Below are 25518 nucleotides of genomic sequence, written 5' to 3' on the forward strand. Positions count from 1 at the left end.
GGGGAGAAACAGAGGGGGAGAAACAAAGAGGGGGAGAAAGAAAGAGGGGGGAAACAAAGAGGGGGAGAAAGAAAGAGGGGGAGAAAGAAAGAGGGGGGAGAAAACAAAGAGGGGGAGAAAGAAAGAGGGGGAGAAAACAAAGAGGGGGAGAAAGAAAGAGGGGGGGAGAAAACAAGAGGGGAGAGAAAACAAAGAGGGGGAGGAAAGAAAGAGGGGGAGAGAGACAGGAAAAATGTGATTTGACTCACTTCAGATCTGCCTCAAAGTGCTTTTTAGCTGAACTAGATTCCTATATGTAGTGATTCACAATGTCTCCTGCTGGTAGATCATAGGACTGCACCATCTGTCACCTCTGTCATCTCTCCTCTGTACTAACACCTGTGTGTGTGTCTCACCTCGTCAGAGTCTAGTTTCTTGGCCTTGAGCAGTCTCTGGGCTTTATCATCATCAGAACCCTCATCACTGTCAGACGAGTAGATCCGAGCACGCTCCTCTATATGAAGAGAGGAGAGGGACAGAAGAGAGGAGAGGGACGGAGGAGAGGAGGGGGACGGAGGAGAGGAGAGACGGAGGAGAGGAGAGTGGAGGAGAGACGGAGGAGAGGAGAGTGGAGGAGAGACGGAGGAGAGGAGAGTGGAGGAGAGACGGAGGAGAGGAGAGTGGAGGGACGGAGGAGAGGAGAGTGGAGGAGGGACGGAGGAGAGGAGAGTGGAGGAGGGACGGAGGAGAGGAGAGTGGAGGAGAGACGGAGGAGAGGAGAGTGGAGGAGAGACGGAGGAGAGGAGAGTGGAGGAGAGACGGAGGAGAGACGGAGGAGAGGAGGAGAGACGGAGGAGAGGAGAGTGGAGGAGGAGGAGAGGCAGAGGAGAGGAAGGTGACGGAAGAGAAGACGGAAGAGGGGAAAGGGACGGAGGAGAGGAGGGGGACGGAAGACGGAAGAGAAAAGAGATGGAAGAGAGGAGAGGAGAGGGGACGGAAGAGGAGAGGAGGGGGACAGAGAGAGGAGGGGGAGAGAAGAGAGGGGAAGAGAACACATTAAAATGAGCAAATACAAACACTTTCGCTGTCTCCTCAGCCCTTGTCCTCCTCCCTTGTATTTGATCTGGATGTCTCTGTTTAGATATGGTGTGTGTGTCCTCACCCCTCAGCCCTCCTCCTCCTCCCTTGTATTTGATCTGGATGTCTCTGTTTAGATATGGTGTGTGTGTCCTCACCCCTCAGCCCCCTCCTCCTCCTCCTCCCTCCCTTGTATTTGATCTGGACGTGTCTCTGTTTAGATATGGTGTGTGTGTCCTCACCCCTCAGCCCTCCTCCTCCTCCCTCCCTTGTATTTGATCTGGACGTGTCTCTGTTTAGATATGGTGTGTGTGTCCTCACCCCTCAGCCCTCCTCCTCCTCCCTTGTATTTGATCTGGACGTGTCTCTGTTTAGATATGGTGTGTGTGTCCTCACCCCTCAGCCCTCCTCATCCTCCTCCTCCTCCCTTGTATTTGATCTGGACGTGTCTCTGTTTAGATATGGTGTGTGTGTCCTCACCCCTCAGCCCTCCCTCCTCCTCCTCCTCCCTTGTATTTGATCTGGACGTGTCTCTGTTTAGATATGGTGTGTGTGTCCTCACCCCTCAGCCCTCCTCCTCCTCCTCCTCCCTTGTATTTGATCTGGACGTGTCTCTGTTTAGATATGGTGTGTGTGTCCTCACCCCTCAGCCCCCTCCCTCCTCCTCCCTTGTATTTGATCTGGACGTGTCTCTGTTTAGATATGGTGTGTGTGTCCTCACCCCTCAGCCCTCCTCCTCCTCCTCCTCCTCCCTTGTATTTGATCTGGACGTGTCTCTGTTTAGATATGGTGTGTGTGTCCTCAGCCCCCTCAGCTCCTCCTCCTCCTCCTCCCTTGTATTTGATCTGGACGTGTCTCTGTTTAGATATGGTGTGTGTGTCCTCACCCCTCAGCCCTCCTCCTCCTCCCTTGTATTTGATCTGGACGTGTCTCTGTTTAGATATGGTGTGTGTGTCCTCACCCCTCAGCCGCCCTCCTCCTCCCTTGTATTTGATCTGGACGTGTCTCTGTTTAGATATGGTGTGTGTGTCCTCACCCCTCAGCCCTCCTCCTCCTCCTCCCTTGTATTTGCTCTTGATGGCAGCCAGGCTGACCGACTCGTCGCCCTCCTCATCGTCGTCATAGCGATCGGGCTCCAGGTAACCGGCGCTCAGCCCTCGTTGGTGCTGCTTCTCTCTCATCCGCCGCTGTTGTCCCTCACGACGGATAGACGCACGCAGACGCTCCTCCTCTTTCTGTAGTGGAGGGTCAACATTTTAACCCCTCAAATATAGTAGACTGTAATCAGCAACAGAAGCCCAGTCGGTGCTTCTAGAAACAACAGAAAGTCTGTCTCGTCTCGACTGTCGTTATTAAACTGAACAAAAATATAAACCTCAACATGTAAAGTGTTGGTCCCATGTTTTTAAATGAGCTGATATGATTCAAGAAATGTTCCATATTCACAAAAAGTTTATTTCTCTCAAATGTTGTCCACAAATGTATTTACATCCCTGTTAGTGAGAATTTCTCTTTTGCCAAGATAATCCATCCACCTGACAGCTGTGGCATATCAAGAAGCTGATTGAACAGCATGATCATTACACAGGTGCACCTTGTGCTGGGGGACAATAAAAGGCCACTCTAAAATGTGCAGTTTTGTCACATAATACAAACAGATGTCTCAAGTTTTGAGGGATCGGGAAATTGGCATGCTAGCTGCAGGAATGTCCTGAGAATTTGATGTTAATTTCTCTACCATCAAGCACCTCCGTAACATCGTCTTAGAGAATTTGGCAGTACGTCCAACCGGCCTTACAACCGCACCAGCCCAGGACCTTCACATCAGACTTCTTCACCTGCGGGATCGTCTGAAACCTGCCACCCAGACAAACTGTTGAAACTGTGGGTTTGTACAACAGTTCTGTACAAACGGTCAGAAACCGTCTCGGGGAAGCTCATCTGAGTGTTCGTCATCCTCACCAGGGTCTTGACTTGACTGCAGTTCAGTTGTAACCGACTTCAGTGGACAAATGCTCCACTTCGACGGCCACTGGCACACAGGAGTTTCAGCCGTACCAGGCAGATGGCACACAGGAGTTTCAGCTGTACCAGGCAGATGGCACACAGGAGTTTCAACTGTACCAGGCAGATAGCAGACAGCGTGTGTGGTGTTGTGTGGGCGAGCAGTTTGCTGATGTCAACGTTGTGAACAGAGGACACACACCATGATGGTATGGGGCAGGCATAAACTATGAACAACGAATACAATTGCATTTTAAATCAATTTGAATGCACAGAGACACCGTGACGAGATCCTGAGGTTCATATTGTCGTGCCGTTCATCACCTCACGTTTCAGAATGATAATGCACGGCCCCATGTCGCAAGGATCTGTACACAATTCCTGAACATTTCCCAGTTCTTCCATGGCCTGCATACTCACCAGACATGTCACCCATTGAGCATGTTTGGGATGCTCTGGATCAACATACAACAGCGTGTTCCAGTTCCCAGCAACTTCACACAGCCATTGAAGAGGAGTGGGACAATGTTCCACAGGCCACAATCAGCAACCTGATCAACTCTATGTGAAGGAGATGTGTCGCGCTGCATGAGGCAAATGGTCACACCAGATACTGACTGGTTTTCTTTATCTAAGGTTTCTGTGACCAACAGCATATCTGTATTCCCAGTCATGTCAAATCCATAGATTAGGGCCTTAATGAATTTATTTCAATTGACTGATTTACTTATATGAACTGTAACTCAGTAAAATCTTTTAAAATCGTTGCGTTAATATTTTTGTTGAGTGTAGTTCTGCTAACATTACACCAAACATCTCATAACCTTATGACGTGACATCCTATATGAAATGACAGAGTCCAGCGTGTGTCACCTTGATCATCTCGTTGCGTTGAGACTCGGGGTCTCGTCCAGCCATGGGCAGTATTCTGATCTTCTGGGTCTTAGAGCAGCGGTCAGCCAGAGAGAGGGTCATCTTCCTGTGGGTGGCACTGTCTGTGGAGTGGGGTCTGGAGAGAAAACACGCAATAACAGCTTTATATCTCAAATCAGACATTCATGTTTGTTCCTTTAAACTGAAAGAGGAACAGCGTCTCATAATACTGTACCAAAACAAGTCCCCTTCTAATACTGTACCAAAACAAGTCCCCTTCTAATACTGTACCAAAACAAGTCCCCTTCTAATACTGTACCAAAACAAGTCCCGTTCTAATACTGTACCAAAACAAGTCCCCTTCTAATACTGTACCAAAACAAGTCCCGTTCTAATACTGTACCAAAACAAGTCCCCTTCTAATACTGTACCAAAACAAGTCCCCTTCTAATACTGTACCAAAACAAGTCCCCTTCTAATACTGTACCAAAACAAGACCCTTCTAATACTGTACCAAAACAAGTCCCCTTCTAATACTGTACCAAAACAAGTCCCCTTCTAATACTGTACCAAAACAAGTCCCCTTCTAATACTGTACCAAAACAAGTCCCCTTCTAATACTGTACCAAAACAAGTCCCCGTTCTAATACTGTACCAAAACAAGTCCCCGTTCTAATACTGTACCAAAACAAGTCCCCTTCTAATACTGTACCAAAACAAGTCCCCTTCTAATACTGTACCAAAACAAGTCCCCGTTCTAATACTGTACCAAAACAAGTCCCCGTTCTAATACTGTACCAAAACAAGTCCCCGTTCTAATACTGTACCAAAACAAGTCCCCTTCTAATACTGTACCAAAACAAGTCCCCTTCTAATACTGTACCAAAACAAGTCCCCTTCTAATACTGTACCAAAACAAGTCCCCTTCTAATACTGTACCAAAACAAGTCCCCTTCTAATACTGTACCAAAACAAGTCCCCTTCTAATACTGTACCAAAACCTTCTAATACTGTACCAAAACAAGTCCCCTTCTAATACTACCAAAACAAGTCCCCTTCTAATACTGTACCAAAACAAGTCCCCTTCCAATACTGTACCAAAACAAGTCCCCTTCTAATACTGTACCAAAACAAGTCCCCCCTATTCTAATACTGTACCAAAACAAGTCCCCTTCTAATACTGTACCAAAACAAGTCCCCTTCTAATACTGTACCAAAACAAGTCCCCTTCTAATACTGTACCAAAACAAGTCCCCTTCTAATACTGTACCAAAACAAGTCCCCTTCTAATACTGTACCAAAACAAGTCCCCTTCTAATACTGTACCAAAACAAGTCCCCTTCTAATACTGTACCAAAACAAGTCCCCTTCTAATACTGTACCAAAACAAGTTGTAATACTGTACCAAAACAAGTCCCCTTCTAATACTGTACCAAAACAAGTCCCCTTCTAATACTGTACCAAAACAAGTCCCCTTCTAATACTGTACCAAAACAAGTCCCCTTCTAATACTGTACCAAAACAAGTCCCCTTCTAATACTGTACCAAAACAAGTCCCCTTCTAATACTGTACCAAAACAAGTCCCCTTCTAATACTGTACCAAAACAAGTCCCGTTGTAATACTGTACCAAAACAAGTCCCTTCTAATACTGTACCAAAACAAGTCCCCTTCAATACTGTACCAAAACAAGTCCCCTTCTAATACTGTACCAAAACAAGTCCCGTTCCATACTGTCCAAAACAAGTCCCCTTCTACTGTACCAAAACAAGTCCCCTATTGTAATACTGTACCAAAACAAGTCCCCTTCTAATACTGTACCAAAACAAGTCCCTCCTATTGTAATACTGTACCAAAACAAGTCCCCTTCTAATACTGTACCAAAACAAGTCCCCTTCTATTGTAATACTGTACCAAAACAAGTCCAAGTTCTAATACTGTACCAAAACAAGTCCCCTTTGTAATACTGTACCAAAACAAGTAATACTGTACCAAAACAAGTCCCCTTCTATTGTAATACTGTACCAAAACAAGTACCCCAAGTTCTAATACTGTACCAAAACAAGTCCCCTTCTAATACTGTACCAAAACAAGTCCCTTCTAATACTGTACCAAAACAAGTCCCCGTTCAATACTGTACCAAAACAAGTCCCCTTCTATTGTAATACTGTACCAAAACAAGTCCCCTTCTGTAATACTGTACCAAAACAAGTCCCCTTCTAATACTGTACCAAAACAAGTCCTTCTAATACTGTACCAAAACAAGTCCCCTTCTAATACTGTACCAAAACAAGTCCCCTTGTAATACTGTACCAAAACAAGTCCCCTTCTAATACTGTACCAAAACAAGTCCCCTTCTAATACTGTACCAAAACAAGTCCCCTTCTAATACTGTACCAAAACAAGTCCCTTCCAATACTGTACCAAAACAAGTTCCAATACTGTACCAAAACAAGTCCCCGTTCCAATACTGTACCAAAACAAGTCCCCTTCTAATACTGTACCAAAACAAGTCCCGTTCAATACTGTACCAAAACAAGTCCCCTTCTAATACTGTACCAAAACAAGTCCCCTTCTAATACTGTACCAAAACAAGTGTTCTAATACTGTACCAAAACAAGTCCCCTTCTATTCTAATACTGTACCAAAAAACAAGTCCCGTTCCAATACTGTACCAAAACAAGTCCCCTTCTAATACTGTACCAAAACAAGTCCCCTTCTATTCTAATACTGTACCAAAACAAGTCCCCTTCTAATACTGTACCAAAGCAAGTCCCGTTCCAATACTGTACCAAAACAAGTCCCCTTCTAATACTGTACCAAAACAAGTCCCCTTCTAATACTGTACCAAAACAAGTCCCCTTCTAATACTGTACCAAAACAAGTCCCCTTCTAATACTGTACCAAAACAAGTCCCCTTCTAATACTGTACCAAAACAAGTCCCCTTCTAATACTGTACCAAAACAAGTCCCCTTCTATTGTAATACTGTACCAAAACAAGTCCCCTTCTATTGTAATACTGTACCAAAACAAGTCCCGTTCCAATACTGTACCAAAACAAGTCCCGTTCCAATACTGTACCAAAACAAGTCCCCTTCTATTGCAATACTGTACCAAAACAAGTCCCCTTCTATTACCAAAATACTGTACCAAAACAAGTCCCCTTCTATTGTAATACTGTACCAAAACAAGTCCCCTTCTATTGTAATACTGTACCAAAACAAGTCACGTTCCAATACTGTACCAAAACAAGTCCCCTTCTATTGTAATACTGTACCAAAACAAGTCCCCTTCTATTGTAATACTGTACCAAAACAAGTCCCCTTCTATTGTAATACTGTACCAAAACAAGTCCCCTTCTATTGTAATACTGTACCAAAACAAGTCCCCTTCTCAGCTTAGATACTGTACCAAAACAAGTCCCCTTCTATTGTAATACTGTACCAAAACAAGTCCCCCTATTGTAATACTGTACCAAAACAAGTCCCTTCTATTGTAATACTGTACCAAAACAAGTCCCGTTCCAATACTGTACCAAAACAAGTCCCCTTCTATTGTAATACTGTACCAAAACAAGTCCCCTTCCAATACTGTACCAAAACAAGTCCCCTTCTATTGTAATACTGTACCAAAACAAGTCCCCTTCTAATACTGTACCAAAACAAGTCCCCTTCTATTGTAATACTGTACCAAAACAAGTCCCCTTCTTGTAATACTGTACCAAAACAAGTCCCCTTCTAATACTGTACCAAAACTGTACCAAAACAAGTCCCCCTAATACTGTACCAAAACAAGTCTTCTAATACTTACCAAAACAAGTAATACTGTACCAAAACAAGTCCCCTTCTAATACTGTACCAAAACAAGTACCAAAACCGTTCTAATACTGTACCAAAACAAGTCCCCGTTCTAATACTGTACCAAAACAAGTCCCCTTCTATTGTAATACTGTACCAAAACAAGTCCCCTTCTATTGTAATACTGTACCAAAACAAGTCCCCTTCTAATACTGTACCAAAACAAGTCCCCTTCTAATACTGTACCAAAACAAGTCCCCTTCTAATACTATTGTAATACTGTACCAAAACAAGTCCCCTTCTAATACTGTACCAAAACAAGTCCCCTTCTCCCCGTTCTAATACTGTACCAAAACAAGTCCCCGTTCTAATACTGTACCAAAACAAGTCCCCTTCTAATACTGTACCAAAACAAGTCCCCTTCTAATACTGTACCAAAACAAGTCCCCTTCTAATACTGTACCAAAACAAGTCCCCTTCTAATACTGTACCAAAACAAGTCCCCTTCTAATACTGTACCAAAAAACTAATAGTACCAAAACAAGTCCCCTTCTAATACTGTACCAAAACAAGTCCCCTTCTAATACTGTACCAAAACAAGTCCCCTTCTAATACTGTACCAAAACAAGTCCCCGTTCTAATACTGTACCAAAACAAGTCCCTTCTAATACTGTACCAAAACAAGTCCCCTTCTAATACTGTACCAAAACAAGTCCCCTTCTAATACTGTACCAAAACAAGTCCCCTTCTAATACTGTACCAAAACCAAAACAAGTCCCCTTCTAATACTGTACCAAAACAAGTCCCCTTCTAATACTGTACCAAAACAAGTAATACTGTACCAAAACAAGACCCTTCTAATACTGTACCAAAACAAGTCCCCTTCTAATACTGTACCAAAACAAGTCCCCTTCTAATACTGTACCAAAACAAGTCCCCTTCTAATACTGTACCAAAACAAGTCCCCTTCTAATACTGTACCAAAACAAGTCCCCTTCTAATACTGTACCAAAACAAGTCCCCTTCTAATACTGTACCAAAACAAGTCCCCTTCCTAATACTGTACCAAAACAAGTCCCCTTCTAATACTGTGTAATACTGTACCAAAACAAGTCCCCTTCTAATACTGTACCAAAACAAGTCCCCTTCAATACTGTACCAAAACAAGTCCCCTTTGTAATACTGTACCAAAACAAGTCCCCTTCTCAGCTTAATACTGTACCAAAACAAGTCCCCAAGTCCCTATTGTAATACTGTACCAAAACAAGTCCCCTTCTAATACTGTACCAAAACAAGTCCCCTTCTAATACTGTACCAAAACAAGTCCCCTCCTATTGTAATACTGTACCAAAACAAGTCCCGTTCCAATACTGTACCAAAACAAGTCCCCTTCTATTGTAATACTGTACCAAAACAAGTCCCCTTCTATTGTAATACTGTACCAAAACAAGTCCCCTTCTATTGTAATACTGTACCAAAACAAGTCCCCTTCTAATACTGTACCAAAACAAGTCCCCTTCTAATACTGTACCAAAACAAGTCCCCTTCTAATACTGTACCAAAACAAGTCCCCTTCTAATACTGTACCAAAACAAGTTGTTCTAATACTGTACCAAAACAAGTCCCCTTCTAATACTGTACCAAAACAAGTCCCGTTCCAATACTGTACCAAAACAAGTCCCCTTCTAATACTGTACCAAAACAAGTCCCGTTCCAATACTGTACCAAAACAAGTCCCCTTCTAATACTGTACCAAAACAAGTCCCCTTCTAATACTGTACCAAAACAAGTCCCGTTCTAATACTGTACCAAAACAAGTCCCCTTCTAATACTGTACCAAAACAAGTCCCCTTCTAATACTGTACCAAAACAAGTCCCCTTCTAATACTGTACCAAAACAAGTCCCCTTCTAATACTGTACCAAAACAAGTCCCCTTCTAATACTGTACCAAAACAAGTCCCGTTCTAATACTGTACCAAAACAAGTCCCCTTCTATTGCAATACTGTACCAAAACAAGTCCCCTTCTATTGTAATACTGTACCAAAACAAGTCCCCTTCTAATACTGTACCAAAACAAGTCCCCTTCTAGTACTGTACCAAAACAAGTCCCGTTCTAATACTGTACCAAAACAAGTCCCCTACCAAAACAAGTCCCCTTCTAATACTGTACCAAAACAAGTCCCCTTCTATTGTAATACTGTACCAAAACAAGTCCCCTTCTAATACTGTACCAAAACAAGTCCCCTTCTAATACTGTACCAAAACAAGTCCCCCGTTCTAATACTGTACCAAAACAAGTCCCCTTCTATTGTAATACTGTACCAAAACAAGTCCCCTTCTAATACTGTACCAAAACAAGTCCCTTCTAATACTGTACCAAAACAAGTCCCTATTGTAATACTGTACCAAAACAAGTCCCCTTCTATTGTAATACTGTACCCTAATACTGTACCAAAACAAGTCCCCTTCTATTGTAATACTGTACCAAAACAACTAATACTGTACCAAAACCCTTCTAATACTGTACCAAAACAAGTCCCCTTGTAATACTGTACCAAAACAAGTCCCCTTCTAATACTGTACCAAAACAAGTCCCCTTCTATTGCAATACTGTACCAAAACAAGTCCCCTTCTATTGCAATACTGTACCAAAACAAGTCCCCTTCTAATACTGTACCAAAACAAGTCCCGTTCTAGTACTGTACCAAAACAAGTCCCCTTCTATTGTAATACTGTACCAAAACAAGTCCCCTTCTATTGTAATACTGTACCAAAACAAGTCCCCTTCTAATTGTACCAAAACAATACTGTACCAAAACAAGTCCCCTTCTATTGTACCAATACTGTACCAAAACAAGTCCCCTTCTATTGTAATACTGTACCAAAACAAGTCACCTTCTATTGTAATACTGTACCAAAACAAGTCCCCTTCTATTGTAATACTGTACCAAAACAAGTCCCCTTCTATTGTAATACTGTACCAAAACAAGTCCCCTTCTATTGTAATACTGTACCAAAACAAGTCCCCTTCTATTGTAATACTGTACCAAAACAAGTCCCCTTCTAATACTGTACCAAAACAAGTCCCCTTCTAATACTGTACCAAAACAAGTCCCCTTCTATTGTAATACTGTACCAAAACAAGTCCCCTTCTATTGTAATACTGTACCAAAACAAGTCCCCTTCTAATACTGTACCAAAACAAGTCCCCTTCTATTGTAATACTGTACCAAAACAAGTCCCCTTCCAATACTGTACCAAAACAAGTCCCCTTCTATTGTAATACTGTACCAAAACAAGTCCCCCCTACTTCAAAACAATACTGTACCAAAACAAGTCCCGTTCCAATACTGTACCAAAACAAGTCCCCTTCTATTGCAATACTGTACCAAAACAAGTCCCGTTCCAATACTGTACCAAAACAAGTCCCCTTCTATTGTAATACTGTACCAAAACAAGTCCCCTTCTATTGCAATACTGTACCAAAACAAGTCCCCTTCTATTGCAATACTGTACCAAAACAAGTCCCCTTCTAATACTGTACCAAAACAAGTCCCCTTCTATTGTAATACTGTACCAAAACAAGTCCCCTTCTATTGTAATACTGTACCAAAACAAGTCCCCTTCTATTGTAATACTGTACCAAAACAAGTCCCGTTCCAATACTGTACCAAAACAAGTCCCCTTCTATTGTAATACTGTACCAAAACAAGTCCCGTTCCAATACTGTACCAAAACAAGTCCCCTTCTATTGCAATACTGTTTCAAAACAAGTCCCCTTCTAATACTGTACCAAAACAAGTCCCCTTCTATTGTAATACTGTACCAAAACAAGTCCCCTTCTCAGCTTAGATACTGTGTTGTTGTTCACTAATCCATCTGAACGGAGCTCAGCTTAGATACTGTGTTGTTGTCCACTATTCCATCTGGACGGAGCTCAGCTTAGATACTGTGTTGTTGTTCACTATTCCATCTGGACGGAGCTCAGCTTAGATACTGTGTTGTTGTCCACTATTCCATCTGGACGGAGCTCAGCTTAGATACTGTGTTGTTGTTCACTCTTCCATCTGGACGGAGCTCAGCTTAGATACTGTGTTGTTGTTCACTATTCCATCTGGACGGAGCTCAGCTTAGATACTGTGTTGTTGTCCACTATTCCATCTGGACGGAGCTCAGCTTAGATACTGTGTTGTTGTTCACTCTTCCATCTGGACGGAGCTCAGCTTAGATACTGTGTTGTTGTTCACTATTCCATCTGGACGGAGCTCAGCTTAGATACTGTGTTGTTGTTCACTCTTCCATCTGGACGGAGCTCAGCTTAGATACTGTGTTGTTGTTCACTATTCCATCTGGACGGAGCTCAGCTTAGATACTGTGTTGTTGTTCACTATTCCATCTGGACGGAGCTCAGCTTAGATACTGTGTTGTTGTTCACTATTCCATCTGGACGGAGCTCAGCTTAGATACTGTGTTGTTGTCCACTAATCCATCTGGACGGAACGTGTTCCTGTAGCCGGTGCATGATGTCTTTCAGAGCTTTGGGTTGGGGTTCAGACAAAGAGCAAGGTGTGTGTATGCCTACCTACAGTGTGTGTGTGTATAGACAGTGTTACCTGAAGGTGAGTTTGGTCTTGAACACAGCCTGTCCCTGTAGTCCAGTTCCTTGTCTGATGAACAGGTGGTTGTGGTCTCCTTGGAGAGGAGCTTTATACACATCAAACACCTCGTTACCCAGGTGGAGAGACATGCTGTGGAGACAGAACACCTCGTTACCCAGGTGGAGAGACATGCTGTGGAGACAGAACACATCGTTACCCAGGTGGAGAGACATGCTGTGGAGACAGAACACATCGTTACCCAGGTGGAGAGACATGCTGTGGAGACAGAACACATCCACAGATACATACACATGTAAACACACATTTCCCCATTGTTAAATCAATGTATTAATTATTCAAACACAATCATCAGGAGTCCAGGGTTACTCCTCTTCATCAGGAGTCCCAGCGTTACTCCTCTTCATCAGGAGTCCCAGCGTTACTCCTCTTCATCAGCTGTCCAGGGTTACTCCTCTTCATCAGGAGTCCAGCGTTACTCCTCTTCATCAGCTGTCCAGCGTTACTCCTCTTCATCAGCTGTCCAGCGTTACTCCTCTTCATCAGGAGTCCCAGCGTTACTCCTCTTCATCAGGAGTCCCAGCGTTACTCCTCTTCATCAGCTGTCCAGCGTTACTCCTCTTCATCAGCTGTCCAGGGTTACTCCTCTTCATCAGCTGTCCAGCGTTACTCCTCTTCATCAGCTGTCCAGCGTTACTCCTCTTCATCAGCTGTCCAGCGTTACTCCTCTTCATCAGCTGTCCCAGGGTTACTCCTCTTCATCAGCTGTCCAGCGTTACTCCTCTTCATCAGCTGTCCAGCGTTACTCCTCTTCATCAGCTGTCCCAGCGTTACTCCTCTTCATCAGCTGTCCAGCGTTACTCCTCTTCATCAGCTGTCCCAGCGTTACTCCTCTTCATCAGCTGTCCAGCGTTACTATTCTTCATCAGCTGTCCCAGCGTTACTCCTCTTCATCAGCTGTCCAGCGTTACTCCTCTTCATCAGCTGTCCAGCGTTACTCCTCTTCATCAGCTGTCCAGCGTTACTCCTCTTCATCAGCTGTCCCAGCGTTACTCCTCTTCATCAGCTGTCCCAGCGTTACTCCTCTTCATCAGGAGTCCCAGCGTTACTCCTCTTCATCAGCTGTCCCAGCGTTACTCCTCTTCATCAGCTGTCCAGCGTTACTCCTCTTCATCAGGAGTCCCAGCGTTACTCCTCTTCATCAGCTGTCCAGGGTTACTCCTCTTCATCAGCTGTCCAGGGTTACTCCTCTTCATCAGGAGTCCCAGCGTTACTCCTCTTCATCAGCTGTCCAGCGTTACTCCTCTTCATCAGCTGTCCAGCGTTACTCCTCTTCATCAGCTGTCCAGCGTTACTCCTCTTCATCAGCTGTCCCAGCGTTACTCCTCTTCATCAGCTGTCCCAGCGTTACTCCTCTTCATCAGCTGTCCAGCGTTACTCCTCTTCATCAGCTGTCCCAGCGTTACTCCTCTTCATCAGCTGTCCCAGCGTTACTCCTCTTCATCAGGAGTCCCAGCGTTACTCCTCTTCATCAGGAGTCCCAGTGTTACTCCTCTTCATCAGGAGTCCCAGCGTTACTCCTCTTCATCAGCTGTCCCAGCGTTACTCCTCTTCATCAGGAGTCCCAGCGTTACTCACACAGAGCCTCTTCATCAGCTGTCCCAGCGTTACTCCTCTTCATCAGCTGTCCCACTGTTACATCCACTTCATGTGAGCGTCACACAGAGCACTGTTACTCACACAGTGTCTGTCATGCGCTGACCTGCCGTTACATCCACTTCATGTTACATCACACAGGCACTGTTACTCACTCTGCACTGTTCCCCTCCTCGTCTTTCTTGGCTCTCCACCGGATAGTACTCAACCTGAACACAGCACTGTACATCACACAGAGCACTGTTACATCACACAGAGCACTGTTACATCACACAGAGCACTGTTACATCACACAGAGCACTGTTACATCACACAGAGCACTGTTACATCACACAGAGCACTGTTACATCACACAGAGCACTGTTACATCACACAGAGCACTGTTACATCACACAGAGCACTGTTACATCACACAGAGCACTGTTACATCACACAGAGCACTGTTACATCACACAGAGCACTGTTCACACAGAGCACTGTTACATCACACAGCAACACTGTTACATCACACAGAGCACTGTTACATCACACAGAGCACTGTTACATCACAACACTGTCACATCACACAGAACACATCACCATCCCATCACACACACAACACCGTTCACACACACCGTCCCATCACACACACACCGTCCCATCACACACAGACACAACTTGTCCCATCACACACACACAACACCGTCCCATCACACACAGACACAACACCGTCCCATCACACACACACAACACCGTCCCATCACACACACACAACACCGTCCCATCACACACACACAACACCGTCCCATCACACACACACACACAACACTGTCCCATCACACACACTGTCCCATCACACACACAACACTGTCACATCACACACAACACAACACTGTCACATCACACACACAACACTGTCACATCACACACACAACACTGTCACATCACACACACACACTGTCACACTGTACACAACACTGTCACATCACACACACACACACACAACACCGTCACATCACACACACACACACACAACACTGTCACATCAATACACAAACACAACACTGTCACATCAATACACAACACTGTCACATCAATACACAACACTGTCACATCAATACACAACACTGTCACATCAATACACAACACTGTCACATCAATACACAACACTGTCACATCACAACACAACACTGTCACATCACAACACACACAATACTGTCACATCACAACACACACAATACTGTCACATCACACACACACAACACTGTCACATCAATACACAACACTGTCACATCACACCAATACTGTCACATCAATACACAACACTGTCACATCAATACACAACACTGTCACATCAATACACAACACTGTCACATCAATACACAACACTGTCACGTCACATCACACACACAGGGCAAGAACTGAGCACACACACACCTTCAGTTTGAGCCTGGTCCGTCCCTCTTCATCCAACATCTCCTCATCCTCAAACTCATCTTCATAGTACTGGGAGTCAAAGGGTCTGAACAGAGAGGAACACACACATCACATCAGACAGAGTTCAGAGAGAAGACACTGCTTCTACCTATCCAGACCTTCACATCTGAAAACATGGAATGCTCAGGAGAAGGTCAGAGTTAGGGGTCAGGGTTAGGGTCCAGGGGGAGGGTCAGTAAGTGAACTGGGACCATCTGGGGTGAGTCTAACCTGGGCTCAACAGAGAGGAAGTTGGGTAGTTTGACGAAGTAGAGGTCTGATCCTAGATCAGTGCTGACTTTAGGAATCTCCACCTCGATACGAGTCTCTGGGACGGGCTCCTCCTCAGCCTGCTCCCCTTCCATACCATCCTCTTGGTCCTGGGGAGAGAAACCCGCACAGAGAGACACACACACACACACACACAGAGAGACACACACACAAACACACACAGAGAGACACACACACACAAACACACACAGAGAGACACACACAAACACACACAGAGAGACACACACACAAACACACACAGAGAGACACACACAAACACACACAGAGAGACACACACAAACACACACAGAGAGACAGACACACACACACACAAACACACACAGAGACACACACACACAACACACACAGAGAGACACACACACAAACACACACAGAGAGACACACACACACAAACACACACAGAGAGACACACACAACACACACAGAGAGACACACACAACACACACAGAGACACACACAGAGACACACACAGAGAGACACACACACACAGAGAGACACACACACACAGAGAGACACACACACACAGAGACACACACACAGGAGACACACACACAGGAGAGACACACACACAGGGAGACACACACACAGGGAGACACACACACAGGGAGACACACACAGGGACACACACAGGGAGACACACACACAGGGAGACACACACACAGGGAGACACACACACAGGGAGACACACACACAGGGAGACACACACACAGGGAGACACACACACAGGGAGACACACACACAGGGAGACACACACACAGGGAGACACACACACAGGGAGACACACACACAGGGAGACACACACACAGGGAGACACACACACAGGGAGACACACACACAGGGAGACACACACACAGGGAGACACACACACAGGGAGACACACACACAGGGAGACACACACACAGGGAGACACACACACAGGGAGACACACACACAGGGAGACACACACACAGGGAGACACACACACAGGGAGACACACACACAGGGAGACACACACACAGGGAGACACACACACAGGGAGACACACACACAGGGAGACACACACACAGGGAGACACACACACAGGGAGACACACACACAGGGAGACACACACACACACACACAGGGAGACACACACACAGGGAGACACACACACAGGGACACACACACACAGGGAGACACACACACAGGGAGACACACACACAGGGAGACACACACACAGGGAGACACACACACAGGGAGACACACACACAGGGAGACACACACAGGGAGACACACACACAGGGAGACACACACACAGGGAGACACACACACAGGGAGACACACACACAGGGAGACACACACACAGGGAGACACACACACAGGGAGACACACACACAGGGAGACACACACACAGGGAGACACACACACAGGGAGACACACACACAGGGAGACACACACACAGGGAGACACACACACAGGGAGACACACACACAGGAGACACACACACACACACACAGGGAGACACACACACAGGGAGACACACACACAGGGAGACACACACACAGGGAGACACACACACAGGGAGACACACACACAGGGAGACACACACACAGGGAGACACACACACAGGGAGACACACACACAGGGAGACACACACACAGGGAGACACACACACAGGGAGACACACACACAGGGAGACACACACACAGGGAGACACACACACAGGGAGACACACACACACACACAGGGAGACACACACACAGGGAGACACACACACAGGGAGACACACACACAGGGAGACACACACACAGGAGACAGGGAGACACACACACAGGGAGACACACACACAGGGAGACACACACACAGGGACACACACACAGGGAGACACACACACAGGGAGACACACACACAGGAGACACACACACATTATTAGTTCTTGTAACATGCAGAGGTAACAGTGTGTCTCACCAGGGTTGTCCACAGTGGGGGGGGTAAACACATGTCTCACACAGGGGTTGTCCTGGAGTGGGGAGTAAAGTATGTCTCACCAGGGGTTGTCCTGGAGGGGGGGAGACAGTATGTCTCACCAGGGGTTGTCCTGGAGTGGGGGTAAAGTATGTCTCACCAGGGGTTGGGACACACACCAGGGAGACACACACAGGGAGTTGTCCTGGAGGGACACACACACAGGGAGTCTCTCACCAGGGGTTGTCCACAGGGGACACACACACAGAGTCACTCACCAGGGGTTGACCACACACAGGGAGACTCACCAGGGGTTGTCCTGGACAGGGAGGGGTAAACAGACTCTCACCAGGGGTTGTCCTGGACATGGGGGTAAAGTGTCTCTCACCAGGGGTTGTCCTGGAGTGGGGGGGTAAAGTATGTCTCACCAGGGGTTGTCCTGGAGTGGGGGGGTAAAGTATGTCTCACCAGGGGTTGTCCTGGAGTGGGGGTAAAGTATGTCTCACCAGGGGTTGTCCTGGAGTGGGGGGTAAAGTATGTCTCACCAGGGGTTGTCCTGGAGTGGGGGGTAAAGTATGTCTCACCAGGGGTTGTCCTGGAGTGGGGGGTAAAGTATGTCTCACCAGGGGTTGTCCTGGAGTGGGGGGGGGTAAAGTATGTCTCACCAGGGGTTGTCCTGGAGTGGGGGGGTAAAGTATGTCTCACCAGGGGTTGTCCTGGAGTGGGGGGTAAAGTATGTCTCACCAGGGGTTGTCCTGGAGTGGGGGGGGTAAAGTATGTCTCACCAGGGGTTGTCCTGGAGTGGGGGGTAAAGTATGTCTCACCAGGGGTTGTCCTGGAGTGGGGGGGTAAAGTATGTCTCACCAGGGGTTGTCCTGGAGTGGGGGGTAAAGTATGTCTCACCAGGGGTTGTCCTGGAGTGGGGGGGGTAAAGTATGTCTCACCAGGGGTTGTCCTGGAGTGGGGGGGGGGTAAAGTATGTCTCACCAGGGGTTGTCCTGGAGTGGGGGGGGTAAAGTATGTCTCACCAGGGGTTGTCCTGGAGGGGGGGGTAAAGTATGTCTCACCAGGGGTTGTCCTGGAGTGGGAGGGGGGGGTAAAGTATGCCTCACCAGGGGTTGTCCTGGAGTGGGAGGTTTCTCAGCATCACTGTCTGATGAGATGTCGTCTGCCTCTCCAAACAGGTCGTCTGCTGCTGGCTTCTTACCTGAGGAAGAGATGGAGAAAGAGGAGTCCTGAACCCTAACCTTTGACCCGTAACAGGTAGGAGTGGAACATGGAGGGATTATACCCTGACCCCTCCTCAAAGTGCATCGGAGTCAGCTTGGGTGGTATCCAGACTGACATACCTTCATACCGACCCATCCTGGGATATTCAGTAATACCGGCACTGAACACAAGAGGCGCTGTTTTCAAACCCCACTGAGCCTCTGCAATATGGAGGTTACCAATGCTAATAAGTACATGTGAAATCCCATAGTGAATCCTAGCTAAATGCTAACGAGTGCATTGCGAACATTTTAGAGTCTCTGACAAACTATTTGCAGAACAGACAATAGCATTCTCCTGACCCACTAGGGGATTCTCCTGACCCACTAGGGGATTCTCCTGACCCTCTAGGGGATTCTCCTGACCCTCTAGGGATTCTCCTGACCCTCTAGGGGTTTCTCCTGACCCTCTAGGGGTTTCTCCTGACCCTCTAGGGGTTTCTCCTGACCCTCTAGGGGTTTCTCCTGACCCTCTAGGGGGGGTTTCTCCTGACCCTCTAGGGGTTTCAAGCAAAACCCTCTAGGGGTTTCTCCTGACCCACTAGGGGTTTCTCCTGACCCACTAGGGGATTCTCCTTAGGGGATTCTCCTGATAATTCTCCTGACCCTCTAGGGGATTCTCCTGACCAAATTCTCCTGATCCTCAGGGGATTCTCCTGACATTTAGGGGTTTCTCCTGACCCTCTAGGGGTTTCTCCAGTCAGGGGTTTCTCCTGACCCTCTAGGGGTTTCTCCTGAAGGGTTTCTCCTGATTCTAGGGGTTTCTCCTGACCCTCTAGGGGTTTCTCCTGACCCTCTAGGGGTTTCTCCTGACCCTCTGTTTCTCCTGACCCTCAGTGATTCTCCTGACCCTCAGGGGATTCTCTTCTGTTATCAAGCAAAACTTGATTTTGGAAGAAACTAACCACTTAGCTAGATAACTAGCTACTAAATTAGCAAACCAAATCCACAACTGCAGAGCATTTAGCACCTTTTAAACAGTCAACTTAATAGTGAGAAGATATTTAGCTGCCGAATATGTGTAACTACATCTCCTGGCTCATGCTGCACAACAGTGAGTGACTCAAGGCTCCAGAATGTAAAATAATGTGACAGGAGAAAGCAGACCACCAAGCGCATTGCAAGATTACTGCAGTACATAAAAAGTAGCTACAAATATTCTAATTGATTAAATAAATGAGATAGAGGTGGCAGGGTAGCCTAGTGGTTAGAGTGGAGGGGCGGCAGGATGGCCTAGTGGTTAGAGTGGAGGGGCGGCAGGATGGCCTAGTGGTTAGAGTGGAGGGGCGGCAGGGTGGCCTAGTGGTTAGAGTGGAGGGGCGGCAGGGTAGCCTAGTGGTTAGAGTGGAGGGGCGGCAGGGTAGCCTAGTGGTTAGAGTGGAGGGGCGGCAGGGTAGCCTAGTGGTTAGAGCGTTGGACTAGTAACCGTAAGGTTGCAAGTTCAAACCCCCGAGCTGACATGGTACAAATCTGTCGTTCTGCCCCTGAACAGACAGTTAACCCACTGTTCCTTGGCCGTCATTGAAAATAAGAATTTGTTCTTAACTGACTTGCCTGGTTAAATAAAGGTAAAATAAAAAAATATTTACAATGTTATTGCAAAACCATCCTGTGGCTATTTGCAAATACCCCGGGACACGGTATCCTGTATATATCAGGGTTCCTCAAATGGCGGCCCACTGGCCAAACGGTTTTTATTTAAGTTGAACAAATGTTGTTGTTTTTTTTACATAAAAGCCTAAAAACACCAGGAAAATCAGCTCCAAGTGATTTTAAATTCTGGAAAATCGGTTCCCAAGTTTTCCCATATATTATCCATACAAATGTAAGCAAGGTTTGAAATGATGATGTTTTAGTCAAATATTATCTCCGTTTGGGTTTTTTTGTGGTCAATTTGCAGTCTACAAATGATTTGTAATTATGTTCCCGGAACATCCACTCAAGAATAATATTTTTTAAAATCAGCCTGAATCTAGTTGATGATCCCTGGTATATATGATATATACCAGCCAAGCCTACACCAGGAGGAACCTTGGATCTTCTCCTCTAGTATGTGTTGAGGAGACCTCCTATAGGACTCTTCAGATTAGGGTTGCATTTTTCTAAACGCCCAAGTTTTCCAGAATTCCCGGTTGGAAGACTCCCGGATGCAGGCGGGGATAAGGAGGAAATCCGGAATCCTCCAACTAGGATTTCTGGAAAACCAGGGATTTTTGGGAAAGTTATTTTTGCAACCAGCCTTCAGATCTAGGTTTACCTTTACCCTTCTTCTTGGCTCCAACATCGCTGTCAGAGTCTGAGCCAGACACAGCCATCTTCTTCTTGGCTCCAACGTCGCTGTCAGAGTCTGAGCCAGACACAGCCATCTTCTTCTTGGCTCCAACGTCGCTGTCAGAGTCTGAGCCAGACACAGCCATCTTCTTCTTGGCTCCAACATCGCTGTCAGAGTCTGAGCCAGACGCCGCCGCCATCTCCTTCTTGGCGCCAACATCGCTGTCAGAGTCCGAGGCAGACGCCATTTTCTTGTTCTTCCGTCCGACGAAGTCATCCTCGCTGTCACTGCCCTTCGCAGACTCTGAAGCACACACACACACACACACATCATTTAATGATTATAATTCTCCTGTAGACTTCCAGTCATTGCTCAAACAAAGATTAAAGATCATTTTACTGGTCAATTGCACACAAGGTCCAATCGAAATGTTACTTCCCTTTTAACCCAACCCCTCTGAAAGAAGACACATCAACATACAGTGCATTCTGAATGTATTCAGACCCCTTGACTTTTTCCACATTTTGTTACGTTACAGTCTTACTCTAAAATTGATTAAATTATTTTGACAGGATTGTATCGAGGTACAGATCTGGGGAAGGCTACCAAAAAAATGTCTGAAGCATTTAAGGTCCCCAAGAACACAGTGGCCTCCATCATTCTTAAATGGAAGAAGTTTGGAACCACCAAGACTCTTCCTAGAGCTGGCCGGCCGGACAAACTGAGCAGTCGGAGAAGGGCGTTGGTCAGAGAGGTGACCAAGAACCCAATGGTCACTCTGGCAGAGCTCCAGAGTTCCTCTGTGGAGATTGGAGAACCTTCCAGAAGGACAACCAACTCTACAGCACTTCACCAATCAGGCCTTTATGGTAGAGTGGCCAGACAGAAGCCACTCCTAGGTAAAAGGCACATGACAGCCCACTTGGAGTTTGCCAAAAGGCACCTAAAGGATTTTTAGACCATGAGAAAAAATATTTTCTGGTTTGATGAAACCAAGATTGAACTCTTTGGCCTGAATGCCAAGTGTCACGTCTGGAGGAAACGTGGCACCATCCCTACGGTGAAGCATGGTGGTGGCAGCATCACGTCTGGATGAAACCTGGCACCATCCCTATACGGTGAAGCATGGTGGTGGCAGCATCACGTCTGGATGAAACCTGGCACCATCCCTACGGTGAAGCATGAGGGTGGCAGCATGCTGTGGGGATGTTTTTCAGCGGCAGGGACTGGGAGACTGACTAGGATCGAGGAAAAGATGAATGGAGCAAAGTACGTGCTCCAAAGTGCTCAGGACCTCAGCCTGAGGTGAAGGTTCACCTTCTAACAGGACAACAACCCTAAGCACACAGCCAAGACAACGGAGGAGTGACTTCGGGACAAGTTTCTGAATGTCCTTCAGTGGCCCATACAAATCCCGGACATGAACCCAATCCAACATCTCTGGAGAGACCTGAAAAAAGCTGTGCAGCGATGCTAGCGATGCTCCGCAACCAACACGATAGAGCTTGATAGGATCTGCAGAGAATAATGGGAGAAACTCCTCAAATACAGGTGTGACAAGCTTGTAGCGTCATACCCAAGAAGATTCATGGCTGTAATCGCTGCCAAAGGTGCTGCCACAAAGTACTGTGTAAAGGGTCTGAATACTTATGTAAATATAATATTTCAGTTTCTTTTGTCATTATGGATTATTGTGTGTAGATTGATGACAGAAAAGTATTTAATCCATTTTAGAATATGGCTGTAATGTAACAAAATGTGGAAAAAGCCAAGGGGTCTGAATACTTTCACAATGCACTGTGTAGAGGTTTTTTTAGTGGTAAGGGGAGCTGCCAGACTGGGTTCACAGGGAACTGCTGCTGTGGGGGGTTAAGTGCCTTGTTCAAGGGCACAGCAGCAACCAATGTCATATAGGATGTGATAGAACAGTATCATATTGGTAAAGCTTGATAGAGTACATTAATACAAGAGAAAAGCAGATGTTGCTGAAGGTTGCTACAATTTTCTTTTCAAACTCCAAGGCTGATCTAGTGAGTGGCTAGAGGAAGGTCCTTCAGACTACACACACACACACACACTTTCTTCAATACCTGACTTCTTCCTGCTCCTGTGCCCCGCCCCGTCCTCATCAGAATTCTCTCGCTCTTCATCCGATTGGTGCTGCTTCTTCTCCTCTTCCTCATCCTCTGATTGGTCACTCTTAGCCCCTCCTCCCCACTTTTCATCATCTGATTGGTTCTCCTTGCCTGACCCCTCCCCATCTGAGTGGGGAGTTCCAGGCCCTGAGTGGGGGGTGCCGGGCCCTGAGTGGGGGTGCCGGGGTCTGACAGGGGGTGCCGGGGTCTGACAGGGGGTGCCGGGGTCTGACAGGGGGTGCCGGGCGCGGAGTGGGGGTGCCGGGCGCGGAGTGAGGGGTGCCGGGCGCGGAGTGGGGGTGCCGGGAGCCGAGTGGGGGTGCCGGGAGCCGAGTGGGGGTGCCGGGAGCCGAGTGGGGGTGCCGGGAGCCGAGTGGGGGTGCCGGGAGCCGAGTGGGGGTGCCGGGAGCCGAGGGGGGGTGCCGGGAGCCGAGTGGGGGTGCCGGGAGCTGAGTGGGGGGTGCCGGGGTCGCTATGGATACTGGCAGGAAAAAAAGTTATTATGCATTATGTACATTCCAATGAAATTTGTTGAAAAAGCACTAGCCTATATAAAACCCATCCATAATCATTCCTCCTCACCTCTTCTCAGAGCGAGCACTGCCCCTCCCAGACCTGGGGCTTCCCACCCCCGATACTGGACTGCCTGCCTCTGACCTTCCATCTCCATCTTCCTCCTCTTCCTCCCGGTGCCCTCTCTCCGACCCACTGTGCTGCTCCGCGTCTGACTGGTCATTGTCCTCGGGCTCCGAGTGCATGCTGGCGTCTGACTGGTTTCCTGAGCGTTCCGACAGGTTTGATTGGTTGTCGCTGTGTCGGCTCTGGCGTTCCTCTTCACTGTCATCCCCAAACAGCTCCTGGTTCATAGAGTTATACAATGTCATTATTGTGGTTAAGAGTGTTTCCTGTGTGTGTGTGTGTGTGTATGTATTGAAACAACTGGACCTCACCTTGGTGTTGGGCTTTCCCCCATCTTGTCCATCATCATCGCTGCCGGAGGCGTTACTATGGGAACGGGACCGGGGCATCTCCGGCTCAGATTCAGAACCTGAACCAGAGCCAGACGCCACTGCTGAGACCACTGCACACACACACACACACACACACACACACGGTCATGTTAGCTTTCAGCAGAGGGGAAATGTACATGCATGTGAAATAAACACAAATACTAACGTTAGCTACGCACGCCCTATGGGGAGCTTGAATGGTTAGCTAGCTAACGTTAATGTGCTGGACCAAGTATGTACTGGCTATTTTGGTTCTAGTTAGGTTGTTGATGGATATTCTCAAAGGTCCTCTTTACTAACGTTAGCTACTTGTTAGCTACTTAACGTTAGCTTCGCTAGCATCAGCCAACCGGCCTTAGCTAAATCACATTAGCTAACCTACTAGCTGTAACTGCATAAAGCTATTCATCTAGCGTCACTTTAGACGTGTTTAGCTAACTTTTCGGAACAGCATTTTGATGGCTAACTTCACCTCTTTGTTCGTTGTCACTGTCCCCATCACTCCCGAACAGTTCGTCCATGTCCGCCATTTCTTTTTACGATGAGGACGAACCGGAAGTGACAGAGGAGCGTTTTCCCAGTTCCGCACGACACGATTAACTGCGTTGAATATCCACCTGGTGGCGGCAGATGAGCGCTGTGAAATAAGGTGCACGTAAACATGCATCAGATTAATACGTTAATGGAAATCATTGTGTTATTTTACAATTTAACCCTGACATAAAAGATTGCAGTTTATAAAAGTGCAGAATCCGTAGTCGACTGTGGTATTTTGGACGCCGTAATTGCAGAATAACTGCTGTGTACTACACTCTAACTGCAGTTTTGGGTGCTGAGAGTGAGCAGTGCGGAGCATCAATGTTGGGTGATGACACACAGCACAGGACCTTTCTCATTTGGTAGAGAGAGGGGCTCACCCGTTGAACAATAAAGATCCTGGAATTATTTTCTTTTAAACATTTTTATTTCACCTTTATTTAACCAGGTAGGCCAGTTGAGAACAAGTTCTCATTTGCGACTGCGACCTGGCCAAGATAAAGCAAAGCAGTTCGACAGATACAACAACAAACGTACAGTCAATAACACAAAAGAAAATAAAAATAGAACAATCTATGTTCAGTGTATGCAAATGTAGAAGATTAGAGAAGTAGCCAATAAAT

The 25518-nt window shown here is 46.6% G+C and overlaps 1 protein-coding gene across 1 annotated transcript; it reads right to left on the reverse strand.

Annotated features, from left to right (window-relative positions):
* Positions 1–244: 244 nt before the first annotated feature.
* On the reverse strand, positions 245–24971 carry LOC121844754 (RNA polymerase-associated protein LEO1-like). The gene is made up of 15 exons (XM_042315203.1): positions 24831–24971; positions 24299–24429; positions 23931–24205; positions 23732–23829; positions 23304–23690; positions 21199–21516; positions 18786–18880; positions 15691–15839; positions 15421–15505; positions 15283–15287; positions 14160–14264; positions 12346–12663; positions 3934–4069; positions 2093–2291; positions 245–493 (listed from the first exon to the last, which is right to left on the reverse strand). The coding sequence occupies exons 1-15, from the start codon at positions 24886–24888 to the stop codon at positions 372–374; spliced, it is 2481 nt and encodes an 826-aa protein (XP_042171137.1). The 5' UTR covers positions 24889–24971; the 3' UTR covers positions 245–371.
* Between the last annotated feature and the right edge of the window lie 547 nt (positions 24972–25518).

This window comes from Oncorhynchus tshawytscha, unplaced genomic scaffold (genome assembly GCF_018296145.1).
Source record: "Oncorhynchus tshawytscha isolate Ot180627B unplaced genomic scaffold, Otsh_v2.0 Un_contig_4109_pilon_pilon, whole genome shotgun sequence".
NCBI classification, from domain to species: Eukaryota; Metazoa; Chordata; class Actinopteri; order Salmoniformes; family Salmonidae; genus Oncorhynchus; species Oncorhynchus tshawytscha.

What these genes read in the sequence shown, in the direction of transcription:
- LOC121844754 (XM_042315203.1), bottom strand. Translation starts at nt 24,888, where the DNA reads ATGGCGGACATGGACGAACTGTTCGGGAGTGATGGGGACAGTGACAAC. An exon ending in AGTGCTCGCTCTGAGAAGAG is followed by an intron (nt 23,830 to 23,930) that starts GTGAGGAGGAAT and finishes TTTTCCTGCCAG; the next exon opens with TATCCATAGCGACCCCGGCA. An exon ending in TTCCTCTCTGTTGAGCCCAG is followed by an intron (nt 15,506 to 15,690) that starts GTTAGACTCACC and finishes CTCTCTGTTCAG; the next exon opens with ACCCTTTGACTCCCAGTACT.